The sequence below is a fragment of the Lutjanus erythropterus genome, chromosome 7, assembly GCF_056507025.1.
Source record: "Lutjanus erythropterus isolate fLutEry1 chromosome 7, fLutEry1.hap2, whole genome shotgun sequence".
In the NCBI taxonomy this organism is placed as follows: Eukaryota; Metazoa; Chordata; class Actinopteri; order Lutjaniformes; family Lutjanidae; genus Lutjanus; species Lutjanus erythropterus.
The window spans coordinates 26,719,001-26,742,310 of record NC_139323.1 but is presented as its reverse complement, the minus strand read 5'-3'; the positions used below and the strand labels follow the sequence as shown (position 1 = coordinate 26,742,310).

The 23,310-nt window shown below is 37.5% G+C and overlaps 3 protein-coding genes across 3 annotated transcripts; 1 reads left to right on the top strand and 2 right to left on the bottom strand.

Annotated features, from left to right (window-relative positions):
• Positions 1-645: 645 nt before the first annotated feature.
• ndufb5 (NADH:ubiquinone oxidoreductase subunit B5) lies at positions 646-4,682 on the bottom strand. Its single transcript, XM_084723391.1, has 6 exons — positions 4,523-4,682; positions 3,462-3,544; positions 2,791-2,857; positions 2,590-2,651; positions 2,271-2,377; positions 646-863 (listed from the first exon to the last, which is right to left on the bottom strand). Exons 1-6 carry the CDS (start codon positions 4,638-4,640, stop codon positions 743-745), a joined length of 558 nt encoding a protein of 185 aa, XP_084579517.1. The 5' UTR covers positions 4,641-4,682; the 3' UTR covers positions 646-742.
• Positions 4,683-4,854: 172 nt separating this feature from the next.
• mrpl47 (mitochondrial ribosomal protein L47) lies at positions 4,855-8,664 on the top strand. Its single transcript, XM_084723390.1, has 7 exons — positions 4,855-5,036; positions 6,571-6,719; positions 6,837-6,897; positions 6,982-7,078; positions 7,248-7,378; positions 8,169-8,264; positions 8,365-8,664. The coding sequence occupies exons 1-7, from the start codon at positions 4,870-4,872 to the stop codon at positions 8,474-8,476; spliced, it is 813 nt and encodes a 270-aa protein (XP_084579516.1). The 5' UTR covers positions 4,855-4,869; the 3' UTR covers positions 8,477-8,664.
• A 606-nt stretch (positions 8,665-9,270) lies between these two features.
• On the bottom strand, positions 9,271-21,838 carry actl6a (actin-like 6A). The gene is made up of 14 exons (XM_084723380.1): positions 21,679-21,838; positions 19,400-19,476; positions 17,238-17,412; positions 14,688-14,788; positions 13,635-13,732; positions 13,379-13,473; positions 12,660-12,787; positions 12,446-12,535; positions 12,294-12,355; positions 11,810-11,924; positions 11,599-11,679; positions 11,044-11,139; positions 10,724-10,810; positions 9,271-10,118 (listed from the first exon to the last, which is right to left on the bottom strand). The coding sequence occupies exons 1-14, from the start codon at positions 21,701-21,703 to the stop codon at positions 10,038-10,040; spliced, it is 1,311 nt and encodes a 436-aa protein (XP_084579506.1). The 5' UTR covers positions 21,704-21,838; the 3' UTR covers positions 9,271-10,037.
• Between the last annotated feature and the right edge of the window lie 1,472 nt (positions 21,839-23,310).

Here is a 23,310-nt window from a genome sequence, read left to right as displayed (position 1 = left end):
CATTCCTAGTCAAGGCGTCCTGGTGGCTCAGTTTGTAGAGCGTGTGCCCCTGTCCTCACTTCAGCTGTCCATTCAATTAAAGGCATAAAGGCCCCCCAAAACATTTTAAAAAAATATCTTGTTACCAATTACAAATAATTGCTCATCAAGTTTATTTAAACAAAATACAGTCATGCAAAATGTATGTAATTAAAATAAATAATTTGTTTTTTGAAAATACCTAAATAAATTCCATACAAGCTGATATAATATTGAGATGGCCATATGGGTCTGACCTTATAGCCTCCCTTGAAAAGATGACCTCTGCTCATTATCCACATTGTAGATTTGAAGTGTCCAATCAGGATATCTTGCAGGTTAAAGGCTGCAAATTCATGGGTGCATGATGGGTGATTTAAGGTAATAAGTGGGCTATATTAATATTGCATTAATGCCAAATGTACTTTTCATCTGTTGTGTTTTAGGCTTTTCTGACCACATCTGAGTCAGACCTGGGCTTTTGTGTCTTCTGGACCCTTCAAGTTCTCAGCTGCAGTTAGTTCCTCTGATGACCCAACCTTGCTCACTCAAGAGGAGAACAGGAGCACAGGATACCAGCTGAACGGGCCGTCACAATACCAATAAAGACACTGCTGGACAAAAATATCAGAGTACATATATACTTTATTTACGCAGGAAGGGGAAAAAATGTACAAACAGTGAGATTGATCAGCATGATGTACTGATGACAGACACATCCGGATTAATTATCAGGTGATGACTTGGGGCTGTAGTCAATCAGCTCCTTGTTGAGGGTGTCCACCTGGAACCACGGGCCGTCTCCCTTCTGCCTCATGTGCCGACGCACCTCCAGCTGTGTCAGTCTGTTGATAACAAACAGGCAGCAAATTAATAAGATCATGCCTTAGAAATGAAACGAGAGCAAGTTGTGAATCCTTGTCATTCTTCAGAAAAATCCAGCCTTCCAATATGCGTATACACTGAATCTCATTAACATCCTTGTGTGATTTAACTGAGTTAGACCGAGTCCCACACAGACACCTGTCTGGAATCTAAACGTGTGACTACATTGTGTGTATCACTGATGGCTTTAGTAATGTCAATCCTGCTTTGTGTTCAGACATTTATGGACAGGACTTGTGTGGTTCCTTTAATTGCACTGTCATGGTCCCACTTTGAAACCAGTACAAAGGAGCAGATGTTGGCCCAATTACTCGCTGAATAAAGAAGGAACTTGCCGATTACTGTGGGATTTAAGCCTTGTTGAGAATGCCACACCAAATCCATTTTGGCATATTCAGATTGTATCCAGATTGATTTTAAAATATTTGGACAGAAAGAAACGACATGAAATGCACGTTAAGGTGGTCTGACTTGCGATTCCAATCTAATTTCTACAGATATATCTCAGTCTGTCTTTTGTGTCACTCACACACACACACACACACACACACACACATACACATAGTTACTGAAGCCTATGTCATTACCACCACAACCCATGCAGAAAGGTTGGTGATGTCTGGACACACAAATCTGATCTGATCACTTGAAACAGTGTGGACAGTCAGAGATCTAATTTGAGAAATAAATCTGATTTGCCTGCGGTCTGAACAAAACCTTAGTTTCATTATGGTGGAAGTTGTTGAGAGCTGAATTTCCTCAAATGATGCATCAAGAAGAAGAGCAGTTGCTACCTTGGTAGTTGCAAATGTGGATACAAATTGATTAGTAAGAGGCCAATTCTCCTTTTTCAGGTTCTACATGGTCTAACATCTAAGGCCCATTACATTAACAGTGGCTTTGACCAAAGACTGTTTGCTTCTGGTGTTATCTGTGGCACTGAGTCAAATATTAGCTGACTGAATCAAATACAGTTAAATATGTACACATATTTGGTTCATATATATTAAACTAAGTGGCATCTGTGGAGTTAAAAGAACTCAAACCTTCAAATTTATCTATTCAATTGTGTCAACATATCACTGAATTATTGGACTGATAACTTTTGGCCAAGGAAATGACTGTACTACATGAAGTAGCAAACTACTCTTTTGCTACCAGCTTAAAATGATAAAAATGAAGAAAATAAGGTGTTTTTCTAGTTGCAAAAAAAATAACTGCAGAGACCATTATTTTCTGTCACTGGTGAAGTTTACAGACAGTTAAAAACACATTTATGCTGCTGTATCACAACAACTTTCTGGCCTTCACTTCTGACAGGATTTTGGTGACAATCTATAACATAACACATTGGTACAAACACTAACCTTGCGTCTGCCTTTTCTTTCTCTATCTGGACTGCTGCCATCATCTTTTCATAGTCCTTCACTGGGGAATCGTATATGTTCCGTGCAATCCACCTGGTGATGGGGTGCTGCAATAAGACATGAGACAAGTATCTTTAATGACTACAAATTGATTTGATCCAAACAAACTATCAATGATTCTTCAGTTAAATGGTGATTGTGGTACACCCAATTCCAAATTTACTGCATGCTCGAGCCAATCCATCCATGAATCAGTTCAGATCAGTGACACACAAAATACTTCTGAAAGCACTAATGAGATAAGATTCTAGCAGCATACCTTGTAGTACTCCCAGTGCTCAGGCTCGTAGCCCTCTGGAATTTCAGCCAGCTCTGCTTCACCTTCACATCACAATCACATTCAAGTTTAATTCAAAGTAACATGTAACTTCTTTTGATTTACTCAGTAAGACGCACCTTTAATTAACCAAATGAGGCACTACAGTACACAAAAACAAGTTGAAAAAATATGCCTACTTACCCACGAAGACATTCACACCTGCGACAATTATAGCCATAGGAATGCCAGTCAGCAGGATGTAATATTGCTGGGAAGAAAAAAAAAACACGAGACAACAAAATTAAATTCTGAAAACTCTAATGTTTCACACGAGGATGTCAGCATGTCAAAAATAACTATTACTTTTATTAAAAGGTTAGCTGACATTTTATTCATGGTTTTTATTTTTTTTTTATCTATATCATAGAACTATAGGTACAGGAGTAACTGTTAGATCAGAAACTCTGCCCACTTTGAGTTTGAAGCTGGCAAGGCTCAATACTGGCTCCATTAAATGTTAGTAATCAGACCGTGTAAGCTTATTCTTTTGCTCAACTAAACTCAAGTCGTTCTGGATAGGTGCATCCTCATTTGTGAAATATAAATATGAGTACAACATGAGTATGTGCAAACATGCTCCCAAATAAGGGCCGTAATTGTCATGTTATTTACTAAGTACCTTCAATAAGTAAATTGCATCAGTTTAGAACAGTAATAGACTGTAACTCTGCAAAAGACTGTCAGTAAGGCTAAGCTTGAGTTACATTAAGAGTGAACGGGTACAGCAGGAATCCACTTTAATGTCTTGGCTATCAACACTCTACAGTTTATAAAGACTGACTGCTGCTGGCACTGCACATTACACTACTCACCAATAAGCGCAGAAATCTCCTGTCATAATAGTCGGAGGGTTTGATGATGAACATTTTCTTTCCATGACCCCAACGAACGGCCACTACAAAACAAGGAAGGGGGTGCTGTAGTGATCATTTAGTTAGAGTACAGACATTATGATACCTGACTTTTAAAGGCTGAGGTCAATATTCTGAACCTATTTGACTGTAGTATCTAATACAACTAAATCAGTACCTCATTATATCCACTAAGGCAGCACAATAAATCTAAATATTACTGAAATCTCAATATGTCCAAGGGCAAAAGTGGCTAGTTGTTTTGTTTCACTCATCAGTCAAAAAACAAAACAAAACCATGTTAATCTGTTGAATGACTGGTAAAATGTAAACATTCACAAGCCATTTAGCCAATTGACAAAAAAACAAAACAAAACATTTTGGACCCAGGCAGAGATCTTGTTCATTGGATGTAAGCAACTATGCTTGTTTGGTACAGACTAACAAATATCACATCATCATTAACATGCTCTTTTGTGGTGCAGAAAAGTTTATTAACACTAATTGTGAATCATATCACAAACGCATTATCTGTAAAAAAAAAAAATAAACACTTTACTTTTTTGCCATATCGTGCAGTCCTGAAAATTGTTTATATAAAGCAGGGATGGATAGTACGAACAAAATCACTCTTACAATTATTATCACAGCTTTATCTTGATATCATTATTTTATGATATTTACTAAGACTAATAAAATAATGTGCTAAAATGTTTAATGTGATCAATGTGTCATTCCATCACTATAAAACAACTATTACGACAGCCACCAAATATCTTTTGCTCTAATGAAAAGAAGGGCGGTTTAAGAATATCATTAGCTGACAAAGAAGACTGAGCAGCTGCCTGTAACTTTTATATTTAAGTATTAACATACTTTCTCACGTTTTGTTGACAGCAGGACAAACGTTATCAGCTAGCTAATGTTAGCATGCTTACAAGCCCCGGCGCAAGGTCATAAGAAGAGACGGCCACCATTACGGTCAAACTTCTCACTCTTCAAACGTCCAAGATGTATCTTACCTTTATCTGTCCGCGGGATTGTTCTGGTTAGTAGATTTACCGCATTATTTCCAGATTTCAGAGGACTCAGTCTGGCTGCAAAAGCAGCAGCAGACCTGAGAACACTCATTCCCACCATCGCTACTGTGGGCAGACGGCTCAACAACACGAGCTCTGATTGGTCGCTGAAAGAGTGAAGCGGAAACCGCCATATTTGATAAAGGCGGATACGTTGAGTTTTATTCTAGTTAGGTAGTATTTTTGTAAAGGTACCCTCTATAAACTCATAATATAAAGATATATATTAATACTCCAAATAAACTCGAAAAAGTTAAACAATAAAAAATATTTTTGATATCGAGAAATGCATGACGGGTAATGTGGGAAGCACTACGGAAAAGATGGCGGCGCCCTCGTCCGCAGGACGCGTCTTGACTCTTTGCAAGCAGTTTCAAAATGTCTTAAGGATATCTTCGGCGATAAATACTCAGTACTGTACTGCTAATGTAGCTAAATACCAGCCTAATCTTTACAGGTAAGAAGCTTTGAAGCGTGTAAAACATGACATATAAGCGATGATTAAGTCAACGTGCTCGTAGCTAACACTGGTGGTGGTGCTCATCATTGACAGTTTATGTAGATTGTGGAAAGGAGTCATTATCTGACGATCAAATAGCATCAGATATTACATTTATGATGACACCTGTGGACGTTTGTTGAGTCAATCCATTTTATTATAGAGTCTCAGGCCTATAATCGTTGAATATTAATATGACTGTCGTAGGTTTAAATTATTATTTTCAGATACAAGGTGGTCAATAAATGAAGCTGAAGAAGGTTGTATTCAGAGTTGGAAATTACCACCAGCCAGATGCTGGTAAAATATTAAAGTGGCTCGTAGATTTCAGACGCAAAGTAATGATTTACTATTGAGTGGCTGGAGAATTTGAACATTTTTCTGCCAGTGACTGGTAGATGTTCACATTAAAAAATAATAATTTCCAACTCTTATTTTGTTTACTGTATTTAACTTTAATCTTACTGACTGCGGCTTTCGTAGGATTGTGGTATACTTTGTCATATCTCACAGCTGCTTTATTTTGTTATTCCATATTTTCTTGACTTTGTCAATCAGTTTGTCCCTAATGGCTTCATATCGTTGTTTTCTGTCTGTTCCAATTAAAAATACCAGTGTACTGTGGTTTTGGCTGAACCCAATCAAAAGCACCAAATTCTGCCTATACAGTTTTAATAGATGGAACTATTTGATACAGTTCATGTTTTCAGTGGGTCCTGATTTTATTTTGAAGGAGACAGACACAGATTTTGCTTTACACAATATGAAAATTCACCGAAACATTCATAACTATAATATTTTTTCTTCATATGACATTATGCGATCAGTAATATTATAAGAGAGACATAAGTTAACATTTTATTATGATGATTATTTCTTACAGCAGGGGACCCCAGTCGGTGGGCCTAATGGTAGTAGGATGAGGGCTAAATACAGGATGTCATCACAGGCAGCAACTAAAACACCAATCTTACAGACCAACAGTGTAATTAAAATATATCCAGGTGATTTTCTTGGACAGATCTTTGTAAAATGAGACTTGTTTTTTTTATTTTTTATTTCCTGTAATATCAACTGGCAAGATGTCAGACCAGCCTCTGTCTGATTTACCAGAACTTCACATGCTGAAGTCAGATTTTCTTACTCTTTAAATGGTGCCACACAATAAGCCTCTTGGCTTTTTGGCTCTGGAAGCACATCTGTTGTTACTTCATGATCCTTTCTCTATTTTTTAATGTGCTATTATGTTTCTATCAATACAACAATATAATGTGTAATATTCTATTTGGTGTTGTGCAAATAAATAATCAAGCCAGAGCTAAAGTCTGTGTCTGAGTCAGAAAGGAAATGAGGAGGTAGCTAAGGAAGGAAAGGAAGAAACAAATCTTCAAATTCAACAGGTGTAACCTTAGGGAAATAGCATGTATAATGCCATGTAAGGTGGATTATTCCTTTTACATCTTGTCATGTGAATTTATTTTGCATCCACCAGGGAAAAATCTCCACTTGCTGCCCTGTCTTGGTTCAGTCTCAATAGCTCAGTGGGTCAGTGTCGAACTCTGCACACAACCATCAGCAGAAGAGGGATGGATGAGTTCTTTGACTTCCCTGAGAACTGGGGGGAGACCACTGTGAAGTCAGGTAAAACAATGATGTTATTATCTTCATTATGTTGCTGTAGCACCATAGTAGCACAGCTGCACCAACCAGGCATGATGGCAGCGTCTTACACTTGTTTGGTGTGTCTTATTTCTGTAGGTGCACCATGGACAGCCAAACAACTGAGAACAAAGAGCAATGAAGATTTACACAAACTCTGGTAAGCACTGTTGACTGATTACACTGGTGCTCCACAGTATGTAAATGTGTATCTGCTGTGTGTAAGTTTCTCTTTCTGTCTCAGGTTTGTGCTGCTAAAAGAAAAGAACATGCTGCTCACACTTGAGCAAGAAGCAAGAAGGCAAAGGGTTCAGATGCCGAGTCCAGAAAGATTAAGGAAGGTTGGTGTGATGCTCAAGATGACATCTCTGCTATTACTGTAGAGATCATGAATTACATTTAACAGACACATGGCAGGATGCAGGGTTTGTACCCGCTGTATTGTGGGTGTTGTTTGTGTTTAAACAGGACCCATGGCTCAGGTAAATCTTGCTGTGTTCTTCCTTCCAGGTGGACCGGTCGTTGATCAGACTTGAGACAGTGGTGAGCGAGAGAGAGACGGCACTGCGTCTGCTGCAGACAGGACAGGAAAAAGGTCGACCAGGAGCCTGGAGGAGGAACGTATTTGGTTATGTCTACTGGTGAGTATAAAGTTTCCATGTACCTTATGTCACACATACATATGAAGAAATGCAGCACTCAGTTAACATTAAGTTCCCTGTGGAGTTTTTGACTTGTTGCTCTGAGTGGGTCCCCCTTTTGTTTATCTCATGTATGCACACAGGGACACACATGTATGTGAGATTTCAGGTGAATCATGGCTGCATGATATTGCAGTGATAACTTTTGCATCACAGATTTCATTATTCTTTTATTTAAAAAAAAACTGCAGCTTCTGTAATTTGGATATTGCACTTGGCCATGTTATGATTTCGATAATTTTTTGATTAATTATGCAACCCTAGTTTCACACTATGCCATTGATCTACAAGTGGCAGTAATATGCCAAGATATGCTGAAAAGCATTAGAGAAGAAGAACACTGCAAGATATCAATCATTGATGTAAACAATAATGAATTTAAAATAAGGTAAATGTATATCTGTAAATGCAAAAATTGGTTTTGCAAATGTTCTATTAGGAAAAACTGTAATTAAACACTTATTACATAGCTTTTGTGAATACTTGAGCATGATTAGTCAATTGTGGCATTCTACATTCTGTTATTTCTGTATTCAATGTTTTGTGCCAAATTATTGATTTAAATAATTTCCCTGTAATAAACAGAATAAGATACAGTGAGTGGGTCACTGTAGTGAAATAAAGCCCTTCAGGGTGTCCTGCATCGGCCTGTACCTCTAACGGGCGAAGCTTTGGAAAATGATTTGTGGGAAGTGGCATCACTCATGTTCACTTGTTTTCTTTCCCTCAGGTATCGGTTCAAGGAGTACGCTATTCCTTGGTACATGAATAAAAGATACAAGCGAAAGAAGTTCTTTACACCCAACTTTGTCCAACCACACATCAGGCAAGTTATGGCACACATGCAGTAATGTGTGTTTTTGGACATAAATAATTCCTGTTCTCATTCGAAAATCTCAATGTTAATTTCTTGTTCTGTCTCGCAGGCTGCGCATAGAGAAGCATCTTCGAGAAAAGGCCAGGAAAGCCAGTTTAGAGAAGAAGTCTCAGGCCAAACTGAAGGAGAAATTCCCTCAAATGAAAGTTCCTGCATCATGATACAAACCCTCTCGACATTTTATCTGCTGAGCTGAGAAGTTTGAATCAGCTCATGTCCAGTAACTGAAGGTGGACTGAAACTGTTGTAGAGTGTATTTGTCCAGTTGTTCTTTGATCCTATAAGATAAATTATGCCACATCAACTTAAAATGTTTTGTTTTCATACTTATTAAAACACATCTCATGTACTGAGTTTTCCTTGTGATGTTTTACTAGTTTGTAAAATAATATTTAAGGTTTTGCATTTTTAACAAATTTAATTAGTTGTGGTCGAAAATGGTCACATTTTTACAAAAAAAACTGCTGCAACAACTTTTTCATAAAGTTGGATTAACTTCAGTATCAGTTTAAATATATTTTTTGGGAGAAAACATGTAAGTTACAAAACAAAACGACCATGGAGTCAGGCTTTCCTTCATATCCACCAGATTTTTTTCCAGTATGGAATGTATGTATATTGCCCCCAATTTGTGTAATAAATGGTATGAACCCCAAAACAGCTGCAACGACTTATTTAACCTAGAGCATTTTTATCAAGTTGTAATTATGATAGAGTATAGGAAGGGCCATCATATACTCCCATCATGTTCTGAGCCCCTATACACTCCAAACTTTCAGAATTTGAAAGCAGCCAAAGAAAACATGTTTCTTGGAGAAAAACTGACAGTGCTGAGCTGCATCTCAAATTAATTGGACCACTTCTCTGTGCCATATACTGTTGACCTGCTCCTCATGAAATTGACAAATGGGTCTACAGTAGGGAGGGAGGGGGTTACACATTTATCACAAATTCATTTAAGAAATCATTAAACAAAAAAGTACTTTATTTTTAAAAGACCATATGTAGCCAATGACAAGCAACATGAAAATTAAATACAGATTCGTTTGAGTTGTCACTCACACTATGAAGCACAGGCGAGAGCTGACTGGCCTTTGCCTTTGATGAGCTTACTTACTACACAAAAAAAAGAGAGAGAGAAAGGCTTATGAACAAAAGACATTCACCCCAAACTGTGAGGTCGTTCCTCCAAATACACATCACCCAAATTTTTCCTCGTCAGTATTCTGCAGAAACCTTGGGCAACATATACTGTGTTTCTCACACCGTGTTTTTCCCCAGTTTGATCAAAAACTTGACATTAGGAGCTACGTAATGATGTTTACCAAGTAACACTGTTTTAAAAGTCATAAACAGGCAGCAGGATCACACTCTTGTCAATTCCACGATAACTGCATTTTTGAAGTTTTAAGGTTTCTACAAAACACCGACAATCCTAAAGATAAGGCAACGGACTGACTGTTATGATATTAACAAAGGAACTTAAACCTCATTTTATCATAGCGACAGTTTCTGTAGATGTTTATGTCTGATTTTCACAATAAATCCTAGACAGGCAGCATACGGACAAACTCAGTTATTTTTTTTAAAAACGAGTCATACAAAATAAGAGCGATTATCCGGAGGTGTTCCTGAGTCCAGGGTCAGAGGTGAACGACTCATGATGTTAAGCTTGTGGCAGAGACAGTGACGGGGAGGAGGGTGGTAGCTGGGTGTGAAAAATCAAGGGCACTTCCTGTCCACACACTGCTTCCCTCCCTCTTCGTACTCCTGTTTGGAGATCCACATCTGCTGGAAGGTTCCCTGGGAAGAAAACAGAGAAAATTAGTTCAGTTTGAACAAATCAGAATAAAAACAAAGGGTACGACTAGTTTGGAATAAATACACACACACAACATAAAGACAAAGCTGTTCAGCTAAGTGGTACTGTGTGTTTAGAGACAGTTTTCACACAAAAATAACCATGTATATCAAGAAAAAGTTCCAATGATTTTCTTAAAAAACTACAAAAAAGCTGTTTCCGTTAGTGAAAACAAGAACGTTTCTTTAAATCCTAAGGACCCGTGGAAACCCTGTTTTAATGACGATTATTTTGTGTTTTCAATCCAAAATCTAAATCCAAAATGAGAGTGAAATTAATGCAACTTTATAATAGTAACATTAACTTAAATCAATTTTTAAGACTTGACGAAATTGTATGCAAGACACTTTAAAGCCTAAAATTCAGATTATTGGATTTTAGATCTGCAGAAAACCCCTGCACAGAGCTCCATATCTGTCAAGACACTTTTGTAATATTAATGAAACATCAGCTTATTGCAGCCAGAGTCACCAGCTCTAAAGCTTTTGCTTTAAATCCCATCAGTGTGTGAGAGACAGAGACAGTTTTAGCTGCTTTGTGTCCTTACGAGTGATGCCAGGATGGATCCTCCTATCCAGGCACTGAACCGGCGCTCCACCGTAGTGTTGTTGGCTATCAGCTTCAGCCTCATGCTCTGCAAAACACAGACAAACACGTCAAACTCCAGCAGGTAATATAGTTCTGTCCAGTGATGTATTTAAAAGACTACACCACATAATGAATTAAGCATGAAGGCATATTTATATTACGAGGTCTTTTTCAGATGATGACAAGACGCAGTGCTACGTTGAATTTGCAGTCTATCGTTAACTAAAGGCTAATTTAATGTGAATCAAAATATGTGAGGAGGTAGTGTCTTTGACTCACCGGAGGAGTTTTCTGGGAGAGTTCTCTGTTCAGTCGGTCTGTGAAGCCCTGAATGAGCGTGTTTCCTCCTGTCACCACCACACTGCCGTACAGACCCTGAGATACAAGTCAACAGTCAGTAAATCAAAATCTCTTCTTAAAGCCATACTAAGGATTTCGTAGCCAAAACTAGAGTGAAACAGTTTAACACAGAACTATATAACACATATTTTATAGGCATACCCAAATTGCCTCAACCAGCTTTGTCTACATGTAGCTCAGTGATGATTTCAGAACAAGTAAATAAACATGCAAAGCACTGTTAATAAGTGTTTGAAACTACAGGTTAGACTAAAATCCAACTTTGGTGATTCATCTACATTCCTGATGAGGCAAAAATTTATCTTCAACAAAAAGGTTTGAGTAAGACGTCTTTACCCGTTCATCATTTGAAATTCATTCCAGTTAGCAGCATCATTTAATTGGTTTAAGTTTAACTCAAGTGTCTACAAGAACAGGAAACATTTAAGCCACCAAAACAAATTCAGCCTATGTTTAAATCATCGTGATAATCACCGGTCGAATGTCAATGTCACACATTCCCACGCTGGTCGTCACCACATGACCGACTCCCAACATGGTGTTTCCAGACAGGCCCTGAAGTGATCCAAACAAACAAAACAATCAAAATAGATTTTCACTAAATTAATTTGTAGCACATAAAAAGTAAAACAACAACTTTTCATAAATGAGTTTTCCCCCACAGTTAACCTAAAGGAGCATTCACCTTGGCATTTGAGGGGTCAAACAGCCCCTCTGGGATCTTCAGCCTCTCAGCCCCAAAGTCACAGTTGTAGCCATTTGGCAGCTCATAGTGCACAGTGGGCATTTGTGCAGCAACCCTGATGAAAGCAGAGGGGGGGGGGGCTGTTAGTTTGTCATTTTGGGATAAAATTAAAAATCTGAGAGGTTAAATAAATTTTTAACCTTTCAGATGATGTTTATTTTTAGAACACAAACCTCAACAGAAGCCAAGGGTTAAAGTAAAGGATAATATGCATCAAGCTGGTTATTATTGTGAAATCAAACATGATAGGATGATAAAAACAGTGGATTTTTTTTCCATAAATGTAACACATGTGGAGGGAAAAGCCCTGGAAAACTATGGTTTTAAGACTACACAGAGACCACATAATGGCCATTTGCTGGACTGGAGTAAAACAGTCTATGTTGTGGACAGATTCATAGTAAGTTTCAACTAATGCTCTTACTGTTCATCATATGGTGAGTCCGACACCTGCAGCACGGACGCCTGGAAGTCCTGGATCACACACTGCCGGCATTCAGAGAAGAAAAGTTAAACATATTCAACAAAACTAAATACGATCAACTCATATCAGGATTTGAAGAGTTTGCTGCTTACATTACACATGTAGTTGTGCCATGAGCGGGTGACTTGAGGTAGTTTCTCCTTTTTCTTCCAGCTGGCTGGAGATCCCTCTCGCACTGCATCCTGTAATCACAAACACTGCTGTTGACATTGTCTGGTATAAAGGAAGATGAGAATAAGGACCAATAAAGACTGTGTAGGCAAATAATGTTAAAAAAAAACAGCACTGTAGTAGAGTAAGGTTAACACCTCCACACAAACATCTCACCTTTGACGCAATCATGTAAGGAGGAATTATTTCACAATTTAATTCTTGAAAAAGCTCCCTGCACTGCATGCTCATAAAGTCTCCAGCCAGGGGCGATTTGACGATTCCTGTCAGAGAGCAGAAATGACAAGTTACTCAAAGGAACACAGCACATCTCTATCATGGTTACACAATATAGCAACTACAGACTGTTTAAACCTGCTCAAGGCGATACATCGCTGGGACCACAATGAGCCCTCTTTGACATCGCCCAGATCAGCAGTCTGCTGAAACAATCTCCTCCTTTTATTTCATTGCAGCTCCAACTCAGCAGACATCATATTACTGTACAAATCAATCATATTACTGTTCTACAACATGAGTCAGTTCAGTCCTGGAATGTGATTTATTCAGACACAATTTACACAGAGACAATCAGAAGAGATAAACAAATTGAAACTTGTCCAACAGTAGTTCACAAGGGTAACAGAAGATTCTAGTAACTGCACACTTGTATAAGCAACTGGTTTGACTGGCGAAGCTGACATGCAAGTTCCAACCAGAAGATGGCACCATAAATCACAGAAGATGAGCGCATGCACATTGAGGATTTAGGACTATAATGTTTACATCAATCCTCTTGGGTTTATATGTAGATCAAATAAAAATCTGAAGGTGGATTGTTAACCTATGATAAATGATTTATGATAGCTGGTCACCTTGCTGCAGGACGTAACCATCATGCACTGGAATTGCTGTGGTGTGTGTGGCTCCGCTGTCCAGGACCAAGCCTGTAGATCGTCCATTGGCGAAGCTGAGACACTCAGAGTAAAGGAATAACATGTAAAACAGTTTAACATATAACAGATCGAGTGTTAGTTCAACAGACTTGACCTAAGAGAAGTCAAAAATTTACCAGACAGTAAAGGGACAGGACCGATGACTCATATGAGCTCATGAATCAGTAAAGGATACGCAGATAGCACAGCAGATTTGCAGAGGAAGAAGGCAGGAATGTTGTAATGTTCAAACATGAGCTCTGTTAGTTTCTCTCGTTTTGCTCGTGTGTTCCACTGCAACACAAAACAGAAAACAGACTCTTTACAACAAATTATTGTCAGCACAACACAAACTACTAGGAGGTGAGGACGACCAGCACAGGAAATAAACTCTTCACTTCAAATCCTTGACGCACAATACCCTGATTACAACTAAAACAAACGGCTTCTCCGAAAGTGACAAGCTACTATGAATAACTTAGAGGTTAATATTTTAAAAAAGACCAGGAATTTAAAATAAAAACTTTTAGAGGACTCAAATATTCCAGCATTTCACTGTTGGCTAATAAATTCAAATATGTAAATACTGTTTGGCGTTGGTATAATGACAGATTAAGCAGAACTGTCAAAAACAGATTTATCGATGCATAACGTTTCTGAATATTTGAAATGGTTTCAGTACTGATTTTCCAGCTGCACCTTCTCACTCTCTCTTCTTTCTGACAGCGAGATAACAAACACACCACTGCAGAGCCCACAAAGCCCCACCTCCTTTGACTGTGACCAGAAGTAAACTAAGATGCATTTGCCCTCAACATACAGTACTATTAACTTATTTGATTTCCAATATTAATTAGAATTAAAGTAAAGATAATTTAGTTATTTTTCAAGGACTGATCAGAAGGGGGGAAAAAATAATGTTTCTAAAATGTTCAGGTTTCTTGCTGTCATGTTGTAGCCTTTGTTAGCCGTTTATCTGTTGACAGAAATCAAAAATTTTACACTCGATCGAATTACTTATCATTATACAACAGGGCTGTATAGCAAGATTTAGATGTGGTTCCCTATTTGTTACTCATAAAAAACAACATTTAAATTATATACAGCAAATTGGTTAAAAAGATTGAAATAAATTACTAAAAAAATGAATAAAAGGAATAATTATGCCCTAAATGTTGTGCCAATTTTCCCACATGGTATCAAAAAATCATGGAGTATTGATATTTTTCAAGGTATTGTATCAACTCACCGATGCTTCTGACATGAGCACTGGATGCAGGCTGGGTTCAGACTTGAAATGCATCTTGTAGGTGTGATCCAAAATGGCCTGGAAACTGTCCCAGTCCTCAACTGTAAACAGGACAAAAGAGAAAAAATGACTGTCAAATTACTGACAATTTACTATTTTTGTGAGACAGAGAGCAAAGGACAGACAATTGTTTCTGTCGTTCAAATTCCTCATGTAGTTGTGGGCAAAAGTGTGTGGTTATTAGTGGAAACTTAAACAAGGTATACAATAATGAGGATTTCATTTTTGGTTAATATGGTGATTACTTTCATGATTAATAGTTTCATTGTTTCCTTTATAAAATGTCGAAAACTTATCACAATTTCCAAGACCCCAAAATGACATCTTCAAAGTGCTTCTTTTGTCCAGCTAACAGTCCAAAACCTAAAGACTCTTCATTTATTGTCACAAATGACAAAGAAACCAGCAAATCCTCACATTTAATTAACTGGAGCCAGAAAATACTTTTTGCTTGAAAAATGGCTGAAACAATCAATTCATTATAAAAAATAGTTGGCAACTAATTTTCTTTTAGTTGACTAATCGTTGCAGCTCTATACTTAAAAAATGTAGGCGTTTTATATGGACAAGAATCCAAATATTTTCCTCACACATGTAGATACAAGTCCTGAACACAACCATAAACCTTGAACACAAAGCAGCTCTGTTCTCGAGGTATTAACTTTTTTCTTGGCCACAGGCCTACAAAGAAAAGATCAACGTCACATAAAACGTGTATCTTTCATCATCATCACTGTCGCTGGGTCAGATGATGGAGAAAATAGAGCGATGATGAGCTTTTTTAGATAATAATTTGAGCAACAGGCACCAATGTTCCAGGTCAGCCCTCTGAGGGAGCCTGTGGTCCCACGGTGCTGTTCTGCTGCAATTAAGATTGGTGTCACACGTGTCTCTAAATAGCCTCGCAGCCAAACTCCACTGGACCAGATTCTGACGGGCGTCATCAGCTAGGTCAGTGCAACGGAGCGCTCATTTCATATCTGTAGTCGCTGATACTCAAGAGGGGACAGAAATCAAACACACCTGCAAAATGCAGCAGTTTTTACCCAGAAATTTCAGCCTTTTGCACAGAGTGGTAATGATTAGTCAATTACCCGATTGGTTAATAGACAATTTTGATAACTGACAACGTTTGAATCAATTATCAAAGATGACAGCTAGCATTCACTGGTTCCAGCTTCACCCATATGAGGCTTTTAATGTTACAGTAAATATTAAGTCACTGAGATGTATTTTATTTGTTAATGTTAGTTATTTGAAAACCTTACTAGAGCTGCAACGATTAGTTGATTAATCAATTAGTCGATCAAAAGAAAATTAGTTGCCAAGAATTTGGAAAATTGATTAATTATTTCAGTGGTTTTTCAAGCAAAAATGTCAAATATTTGCTGGTTCCAGCTTCTTAAATCTATAGATTTGCTGCTTTTCTTTGTCTTTCATTACAGTAAATGAAGAGTCTCTGGGTCTTTGACTATTGGTTGGACAAAATAAACAATTTGTGCTCTAGGAAATCATGATGAGTACTTTTTTACGGTTCTTTGACATTTTATAGACGAAACAATTAATTAATCGGCACATTAATCTATGATGAAAATAATGGTTAGTTGCAGCCCCAAACCTCACTGTGGGACCTGGGAAATTGTAATGAGCATTTTTCACTGTTTTGTTGCATTTTAGATTCTAAACAAATTAGTTACTGAAAAGATTAGTCATTAATGAAAGCAATAGCCAGGTGCTGGCTAGTTTTGGATAATAGTTACAGTAATAGTTAGATACAATTTAGTTTAAGTTAAATAAAATTGGTCAGAAGTGAGAAAAACACTGCAAAAATGACAGAAAGTAGGGCAGAAATACAAATTAGGAGATCTGAGCTTTAGACCAAAGCATGAGAAAATAATCCAAGATCCAACAGTGATTTATTTTTAGTTCAACTCAATTTCAGCACCAAGGACAGCTCTGGACAAGTGACCCACATCTGGCTTTGGATGTTTGACACGTCCACGATTTAGACAAGAACCAATCAGGATGGGGAAATATGATCACTGTCAGGCAGGCACGGGGGTAAACCCAAGACAGAGAGGGGTTTGCCTTCCATCAACACGACACTAGACGGTCTTCAAATAATCTCATTAACATTCATGATGAACAGCAGTCATCTATACGTCAGTCAGGGCTGTGACGAGTTTGTCTACAAAGTCGGCCATCAGACCAAAACAGTCTAATTATGGATATGGACCAAGAAGACGGGATTATACATATTCATTACTGAGTTTACGTCACAGACCATGACAAAAACAGGGTCATACACACACACACAACCATGAATGGTCATATGAGTTGTAAATTCTGTAAATTTCTCACAAGATTTTGAAACAGTCTGGTCAATACATTACATCTGGATTACCTGAATTCATGGCAGTTAAAAAACAAAATGCTATTTTTACAATATTGCATGAAAAAAAAAATCACACGCCATGAGTCAACACTCACTCATGCCATTCTTGAGCGGAGACATGACTTCCATGTTCTCCCTGGGTACCCTCAGCTGGTTGGTATCAATATAATAGGTGGTGCCACTCTGCTTGCCCTTGTCACCGTCTGTCTCCATCGGCGTGCTGCCATCCTCTCGGTCAAGGGTCACGCCGATCACCGTGGGAAAGTCCGCCTGAGCCGAGCAAAAAAACAAAGCAGGCCACAACACAGGTCAAGACACATTCTCACACACCCAATATCAATTGCGAGAACGAAAGTTCAATAGAACTGCTATCAGAACATCAACCCGCATACAATGAATTTAAAAAACAAAGATCCCATTTTTGTGAAACTGTGAAGGGGAAGCAATGCTCCTCTTGTCTTATACAGACAAAGATTACAACTATTATGAAATGCTCAAAAGTACCTTATTTCATTGTGCATTGGTTTGGCTTGTAATGACTAGTCCATGTTGCATAAACAATGTCTGCACACTGAAACTCAAAGCCACAGGAACTGACGTTTTCCAGTACACTTTTTTAATAGCAGTATTTTTCAAGTAGTAGGAAAAGAACAGACATTACTACATAAACAATGGCTCTGTACTCTTCAAGTGTCACAGGAAGTGATGACAGTGAGTCAACATCCACAACACCTGGACCAAGTAACTGAAGAAAGCTAAATGGAATTCAGTCATTATCAATATAATTATTTACAGCTGTGCTTTTCTTACTGTGACATGTAAGAATGTTTTCCGCCAAAAGGCCTATCTATCAATCAATCAACCTTTGTTTGTATGGCATCTTTCATACAGTTTCATTCAAAGTGCTTAACAGATGACGGACAGTAAGACAAAACAAGTGAAAACTATAAAAGAGTGAAATAAAAACGATGTACTCTTTATTTAAAATAGAGAGTAAAAACGAGGAGTAAAACTGTTGACAAAATGTATTTGAAAGCCATATTAATAATAAAGCCAAATAAAGCCTAGACTATGAGAAAAGTACATTAAAAAAGACAAAACAAATTAAACACAAAAATAAATAAAATAATTATTTTATTTTAAGTTAAATATTACATTTACGGCTGAAACAACTGGTTGACTAATCAGTTCATCTATTGGCAATCAAAGAAATCAGTTTGAAACTATTTTGGGAATCCATTAATCATTAAATTAGATTAGCATATACACTTTCTATTCCTTGTTTTTCTTAATTTCCTTGTTCTTCTTTATTGCTCGTTTTGTCATTGCTCTCTCGGTTACTGTTTGTAGTGGTTGTCTGTCTCTATCTGTTTTGAGTCTCGATACCTGTGTTAGACTGTGTTTTATTCCTTACAAGTACTGCACATTAGCTACTGCTCGAAGTCCTACATACATTGAAGCAGTTGCCTTTTTACTTAAATGCAACAATTCCTAAAACCTTAGTATCTTTGGGCTGTGGACTGCAACTTGGCAAAACGGTACATTTGAATATGTCAACATAGGATCACTGGGAACCTGTGATAGAAAGACATTTGTTACACCTGTCTTCATTTTTTTTTTCAACAAACTGATTATTAATCAATCAAAGAAAATAAGCATATGATTAAAAAAATTAAAATAATTAGCTGCAGCCTTTCAACAGCATGGTTACTATAGCACGCTTTCATAGCTACTCCCTCCGAACTGCCACACCAACTATAACCTACATCAAACATTAATGAGGTCACATGTGTGAATATGATGTACTGTGTCGGGACAACATAATTATTTTTGGAAACAAACAGGAAAGTGGGAGGATGGGGGGTGGTTGTAATAGAAATTTAGCATTATATAGCACAAAGTATGCAAGAGAACATATTCTCACCACAGATAATGACCAGCTCATATATCACTGTAGTATTTATATACGGCCAAAATTGCATAGATTAATGAGAGTATGGCCAGTCAGGGATTATCCATCTGTGACACTTCTTTTAACAAACTGATACTAATACAATCAAGTTCTCCACCTGATGAAAGCACTGATAAATCAAAAACAAGCAAGTACTCCAGAATGATCTGAACTCATTTTATGCCGTCTGTCTCCAGGGTGAGAGACAGCCCTCATTTCTTGACATTGATGTCGCCCCAGAGGGAACATGAAGATGACAGAGGAAGAAAGACACATAGTTAATCAGGTCATGAGTGATCCGCCTACCTTGGGACAGTCTTCTCCTGCGTAACCAGCTCTAACAGAGTATGAGCCAATGTCGAACACCAGAGCTCCCACCTCATCTGCAGGAACGAGAGAAAGGCTGTGAATTTGATTTAAACTGTAAATTTAACAATAATTTTCACAATGATTACAGATACAATGATATACCATATTAAGCAAACATTACAGTTATACTTGCATTTAGTGTGATTACTTGTATGTCTTTATAAGTGAATATATAGAACATCAGTACAATTTACTTCCTCCACAATTACTGTACATACTGTGAAAGATTCAACAGGAGTGTAAAGTAGGTCTCTAAAATGTCAAATACCATTTTAGCTTTTGCAATGAATTTTTCATCGAATTGAGTATGTAAAGCACAGTTCCTTAAACATATTTTTTCCTCAGCTACCTCCTCCAAAAATTCCCAACTAGATTCCTAACTAGAACTTGTCTGGCTGAGAAAATCATATCACTTTATTGTACTACAGCCTTTAAAACCAGGTAAGAACAACAGCTGCTTGTGCAATATCACAATAGAATGATATCAAAAGTCTAATAGTCGATATCTTGTCTCATATCATAATAACGATACAATTTTGATATAGTGCCCACCCCTAACATGGCATCATAATTTTTGTCATCTTTCCTGACATTACACTGAAAAGCTTTGAGTGGACATAAATGTATCTGCATGTGTTTACTGGACATATGATATCGCCTCATATTGATCACACAGTCCGAATTGAATCAAATCATATCTTAGCAGACGTTGTGATATCAGTAAATATCATATTGTTGTCCAAAGAATCAATGTAATATTGCATCGTGATGAAATTTGTGACTTACATCCCCAGTACTGGCACTGATGCCAAAGGTACAGATTCATCTGTTACAAATTCCTCTGCTGATACTTTAATTGACACGCCCTTTGCACAATATATAATACAGCTGCAATGATTTGTTAATTAATTGAATAGTTGGCAACTATTTTAATTAAAACTACAATAATCAATTTTAAGCTAATTGTTTTAAGCCCTTTTTAAGAAAAATCCAAATTGTATGATTTTAGATTCTCAAATTGTAATATTTTCTGGTCTCTTTACTGCTGTATGATAGTAAACTGACTATCTTTATGTTGTGAACAAAACAAGACATTTAAGGATGTCACCTTGGGCTCTGAGAAACAGTGATCAACACTTTTCACTGTTTTATGAGCCAAACAACTAATCAATTAATATTGAAAATGATCAACAAATTAATAGATAGTGGAAAGAATTGTTAGTTGCAACCCTAACATACAGTAACTACAGTAGCACTATGTAGCACAATGCTATAATATTGTAATAAATGTACTTAATAGCTTGCACAAGGATCCCATTGAATGTAACTGGCACAAATATTAATGGAAACTTTAAATTCTAGAGAAAAGTTACCTAGAGAGATAAACAGTCATACAAGACCTGAACACTGCCAAACACTGACACTGACAATCCTTATAAAACACGGCACAAGATGTCAACTTTCCAGCTGTGCCTTAGTGTGTAATGCCATGTTTACACTCCGAATGCACCTCTGCATGTATACCGTATATATAGGCCTATATATTCCCATATTTTTCTTACTGCATCACTTGTATATAAAGCCATTACAATTCACCAAATGTGCAACAAAAGTGCAATATCTCAGCTATCCTACTGTTTTGGATGGCTGCTCAATTTCCTTGTATTCTCTGCAACGACAATAAAGGAACTGTATTCTTTTCAGATACAATTTAAAAAGAAGTCATTTAGCTAGGGTTGAAAGTATCTATAAAGTTCTTTCTTGGTTATGTGAATGACGACAGGAAGGCAATAAAGTCATATACTTAACTTTATGTTAAATATAAGGTTTCCTCTTGAAGCTGAATCACCGCTCTGAGAAAACTATATTTAACGTTAGTCAAACTGAACGGGATGTGATCATACGTTCGGCAAGCCCACTTTCATTCATTTCCTTGCTAGCTAGCTAAGATGTGCCGGGGCTGGTAAACCTGGTGACTGCATAAACATACTAAGCTTGAGGCATTACACGACGCACTTAAAGTGTTAACAAGTTAATATAATCTCAAATGCGCAACGATTAAAAATGCTAGAAAGAATGTATCTTAATTTTACAACGGAGCTAGTTAAATGTTAGCACAGCTAGCATAGCTGGCTAACTACAAATCTTGCTAAAGCTACAGAACGGGACAACGTGGAGAACAGTTCCGTTTATTTAAAACAAAAGATCCCACTCACCGCCTCCATACACTCCGCCACTCATCGTCTAAATTATCTCAACAGTAACTTTCTTATTATAAGTTATTACAGTAGAATCACAACCGCTGAACGGTTAATCACAACAAAGAGAACCTGTTAGCATGGATCAATCTAACAAAGCAGGCGCCACCGTGCGTAGGGGCAACGGACCAATCAGAATGCAGCACAGTAGTAGTACTTCCGGCTTAGACGTGACGTAATATCAAGAATCTGCGAGTACTTCCATGCACTGGATTGGACGTGGCCCTGCGAACTTGATCTCAACGTGAGTGGAAAAACTGAACATAAGTAGTATTAACTTGATTTTCATTGTTAAAAAGTGACGTGCCGGTAATGTAAGTGCAACGTTTATCACTATAAGAAGATGTTAGCAGGTGTAAACTGTAGGACCTTGAGTCACGGTCGTTTAGACTCTGCATGATTGATCTCGACGACCATGTCACGTCGTGCTGCAAAAGTAACTACATTAAACATGCAGAATTGCAAAACTCAAATCTTTAATTATTTTTTTGGTTTACATTTAGTGATATTGTCATTGAAGTTGCCTTATTTGTGCATCATAAATAAGTTCCAGGTTCGACAGCCTCGTGGCTGTCAAAGTTGGATTACAGTAATGGCGCAAGCGCAGAGGGTGGATATGCTTGAGTAACTTGCTGTCCATAAAGATAAAATATGAGAAGAACAATGGTTGTAATGAACTTACACAACTGCAAAGGTTGTAGTTATGACCAGTATTGTTTAACTTGTGGCCTAAGAAGTAGGGAAAATTATATTTGAATGTTGAGAGCCCATGCTGACATCTTCAGATTACTGATTTTGCGTCACCAACAATACAAAACACGAAGAGAATCAGTTTCTTATCAAATAAGAGCAAGGAAAGCAGGAGATATTTACACTGTAGGACCAGGAACCAGATAATTTAGCATTCTTTTGGTTAATGAAGTGATAAATAGTTAGCAGACTATTAAATTGTTGCTGATTAGTTGTGTGTGGCACAACTAACTGATAATCGGTTAATCATTTCAGCTTAAAGTGATAGTTCATCCAAAAATTAAAATTCACTCAATATCTGCTCTCCCCTGTGCTGACATGAGGATGGGTGAAGATCTCCAGTTCACAAAACACTCCTGGAGCTTCAGCAGAAAACAGCATTGCAGCCAAATCCAGTACAATTGAAGTGAATAGTGACCAGTTTTAAAATGTAATGGTCACCGTTCACTTCGATTGTATTGGATTTGGCTGCAATGCTGTTTTCCGCTGAAGCACTAGAAGTGTTTTGTGAACTGGAGATTTTCACCCATCCTCACATCAGCACGGGGGTAAGTAAATATTGAGTGAAACTTCATTTTTGGGTGAACTTTAAATAAGACTGTCTTACACTATACTGTCACTAACAATTATTTTCATTGTCAGTTGTCATTGTCTCGATTAATTGAGTAGTTGTTTCAAGCTATACAATGTCATAAAATTGTGAATGTCGGTGTGTGTTCCAGTTTCTCAAATGTCTTGTTTTGTCCATAACCCAAAGATTTTTAGTTTTTTGTAATGGAGGACTACAGAAAATATAAACCTGGAATCAGAGAATTTTCACCCCTTCTTTTCTTAAGAAAT

Bases quoted from the DNA above. Each gene is read 5' to 3' on its own strand.
- ndufb5 (XM_084723391.1), bottom strand. From the start codon at position 4,640: ATGGTGGGAATGAGTGTTCTCAGGTCTGCTGCTGCTTTTGCAGCCAGA. The intron at 2,652-2,790 runs GTAAGTAGGCAT...TGTGATGTGAAG, and splicing joins AGGTGTGAATGTCTTCGTGG to GTGAAGCAGAGCTGGCTGAA. The intron at 864-2,270 runs GTTAGTGTTTGT...TGTTATCAACAG, and splicing joins AAAGAAAAGGCAGACGCAAG to ACTGACACAGCTGGAGGTGC.
- mrpl47 (XM_084723390.1), top strand. From the start codon at position 4,870: ATGACGGGTAATGTGGGAAGCACTACGGAAAAGATGGCGGCGCCCTCG. The intron at 5,037-6,570 runs GTAAGAAGCTTT...TGCATCCACCAG, and splicing joins TACCAGCCTAATCTTTACAG to GGAAAAATCTCCACTTGCTG. The intron at 7,079-7,247 runs GTTGGTGTGATG...TCTTCCTTCCAG, and splicing joins GTCCAGAAAGATTAAGGAAG to GTGGACCGGTCGTTGATCAG.
- actl6a (XM_084723380.1), bottom strand. From the start codon at position 21,703: ATGAGTGGCGGAGTGTATGGAGGCG. The intron at 17,413-19,399 runs GTAGGCGGATCA...TGCTCGGCTCAG, and splicing joins CAGGAGAAGACTGTCCCAAG to GCGGACTTTCCCACGGTGAT. The intron at 13,474-13,634 runs GTATCCTTTACT...TGAGTGTCTCAG, and splicing joins AAATCTGCTGTGCTATCTGC to CTTCGCCAATGGACGATCTA.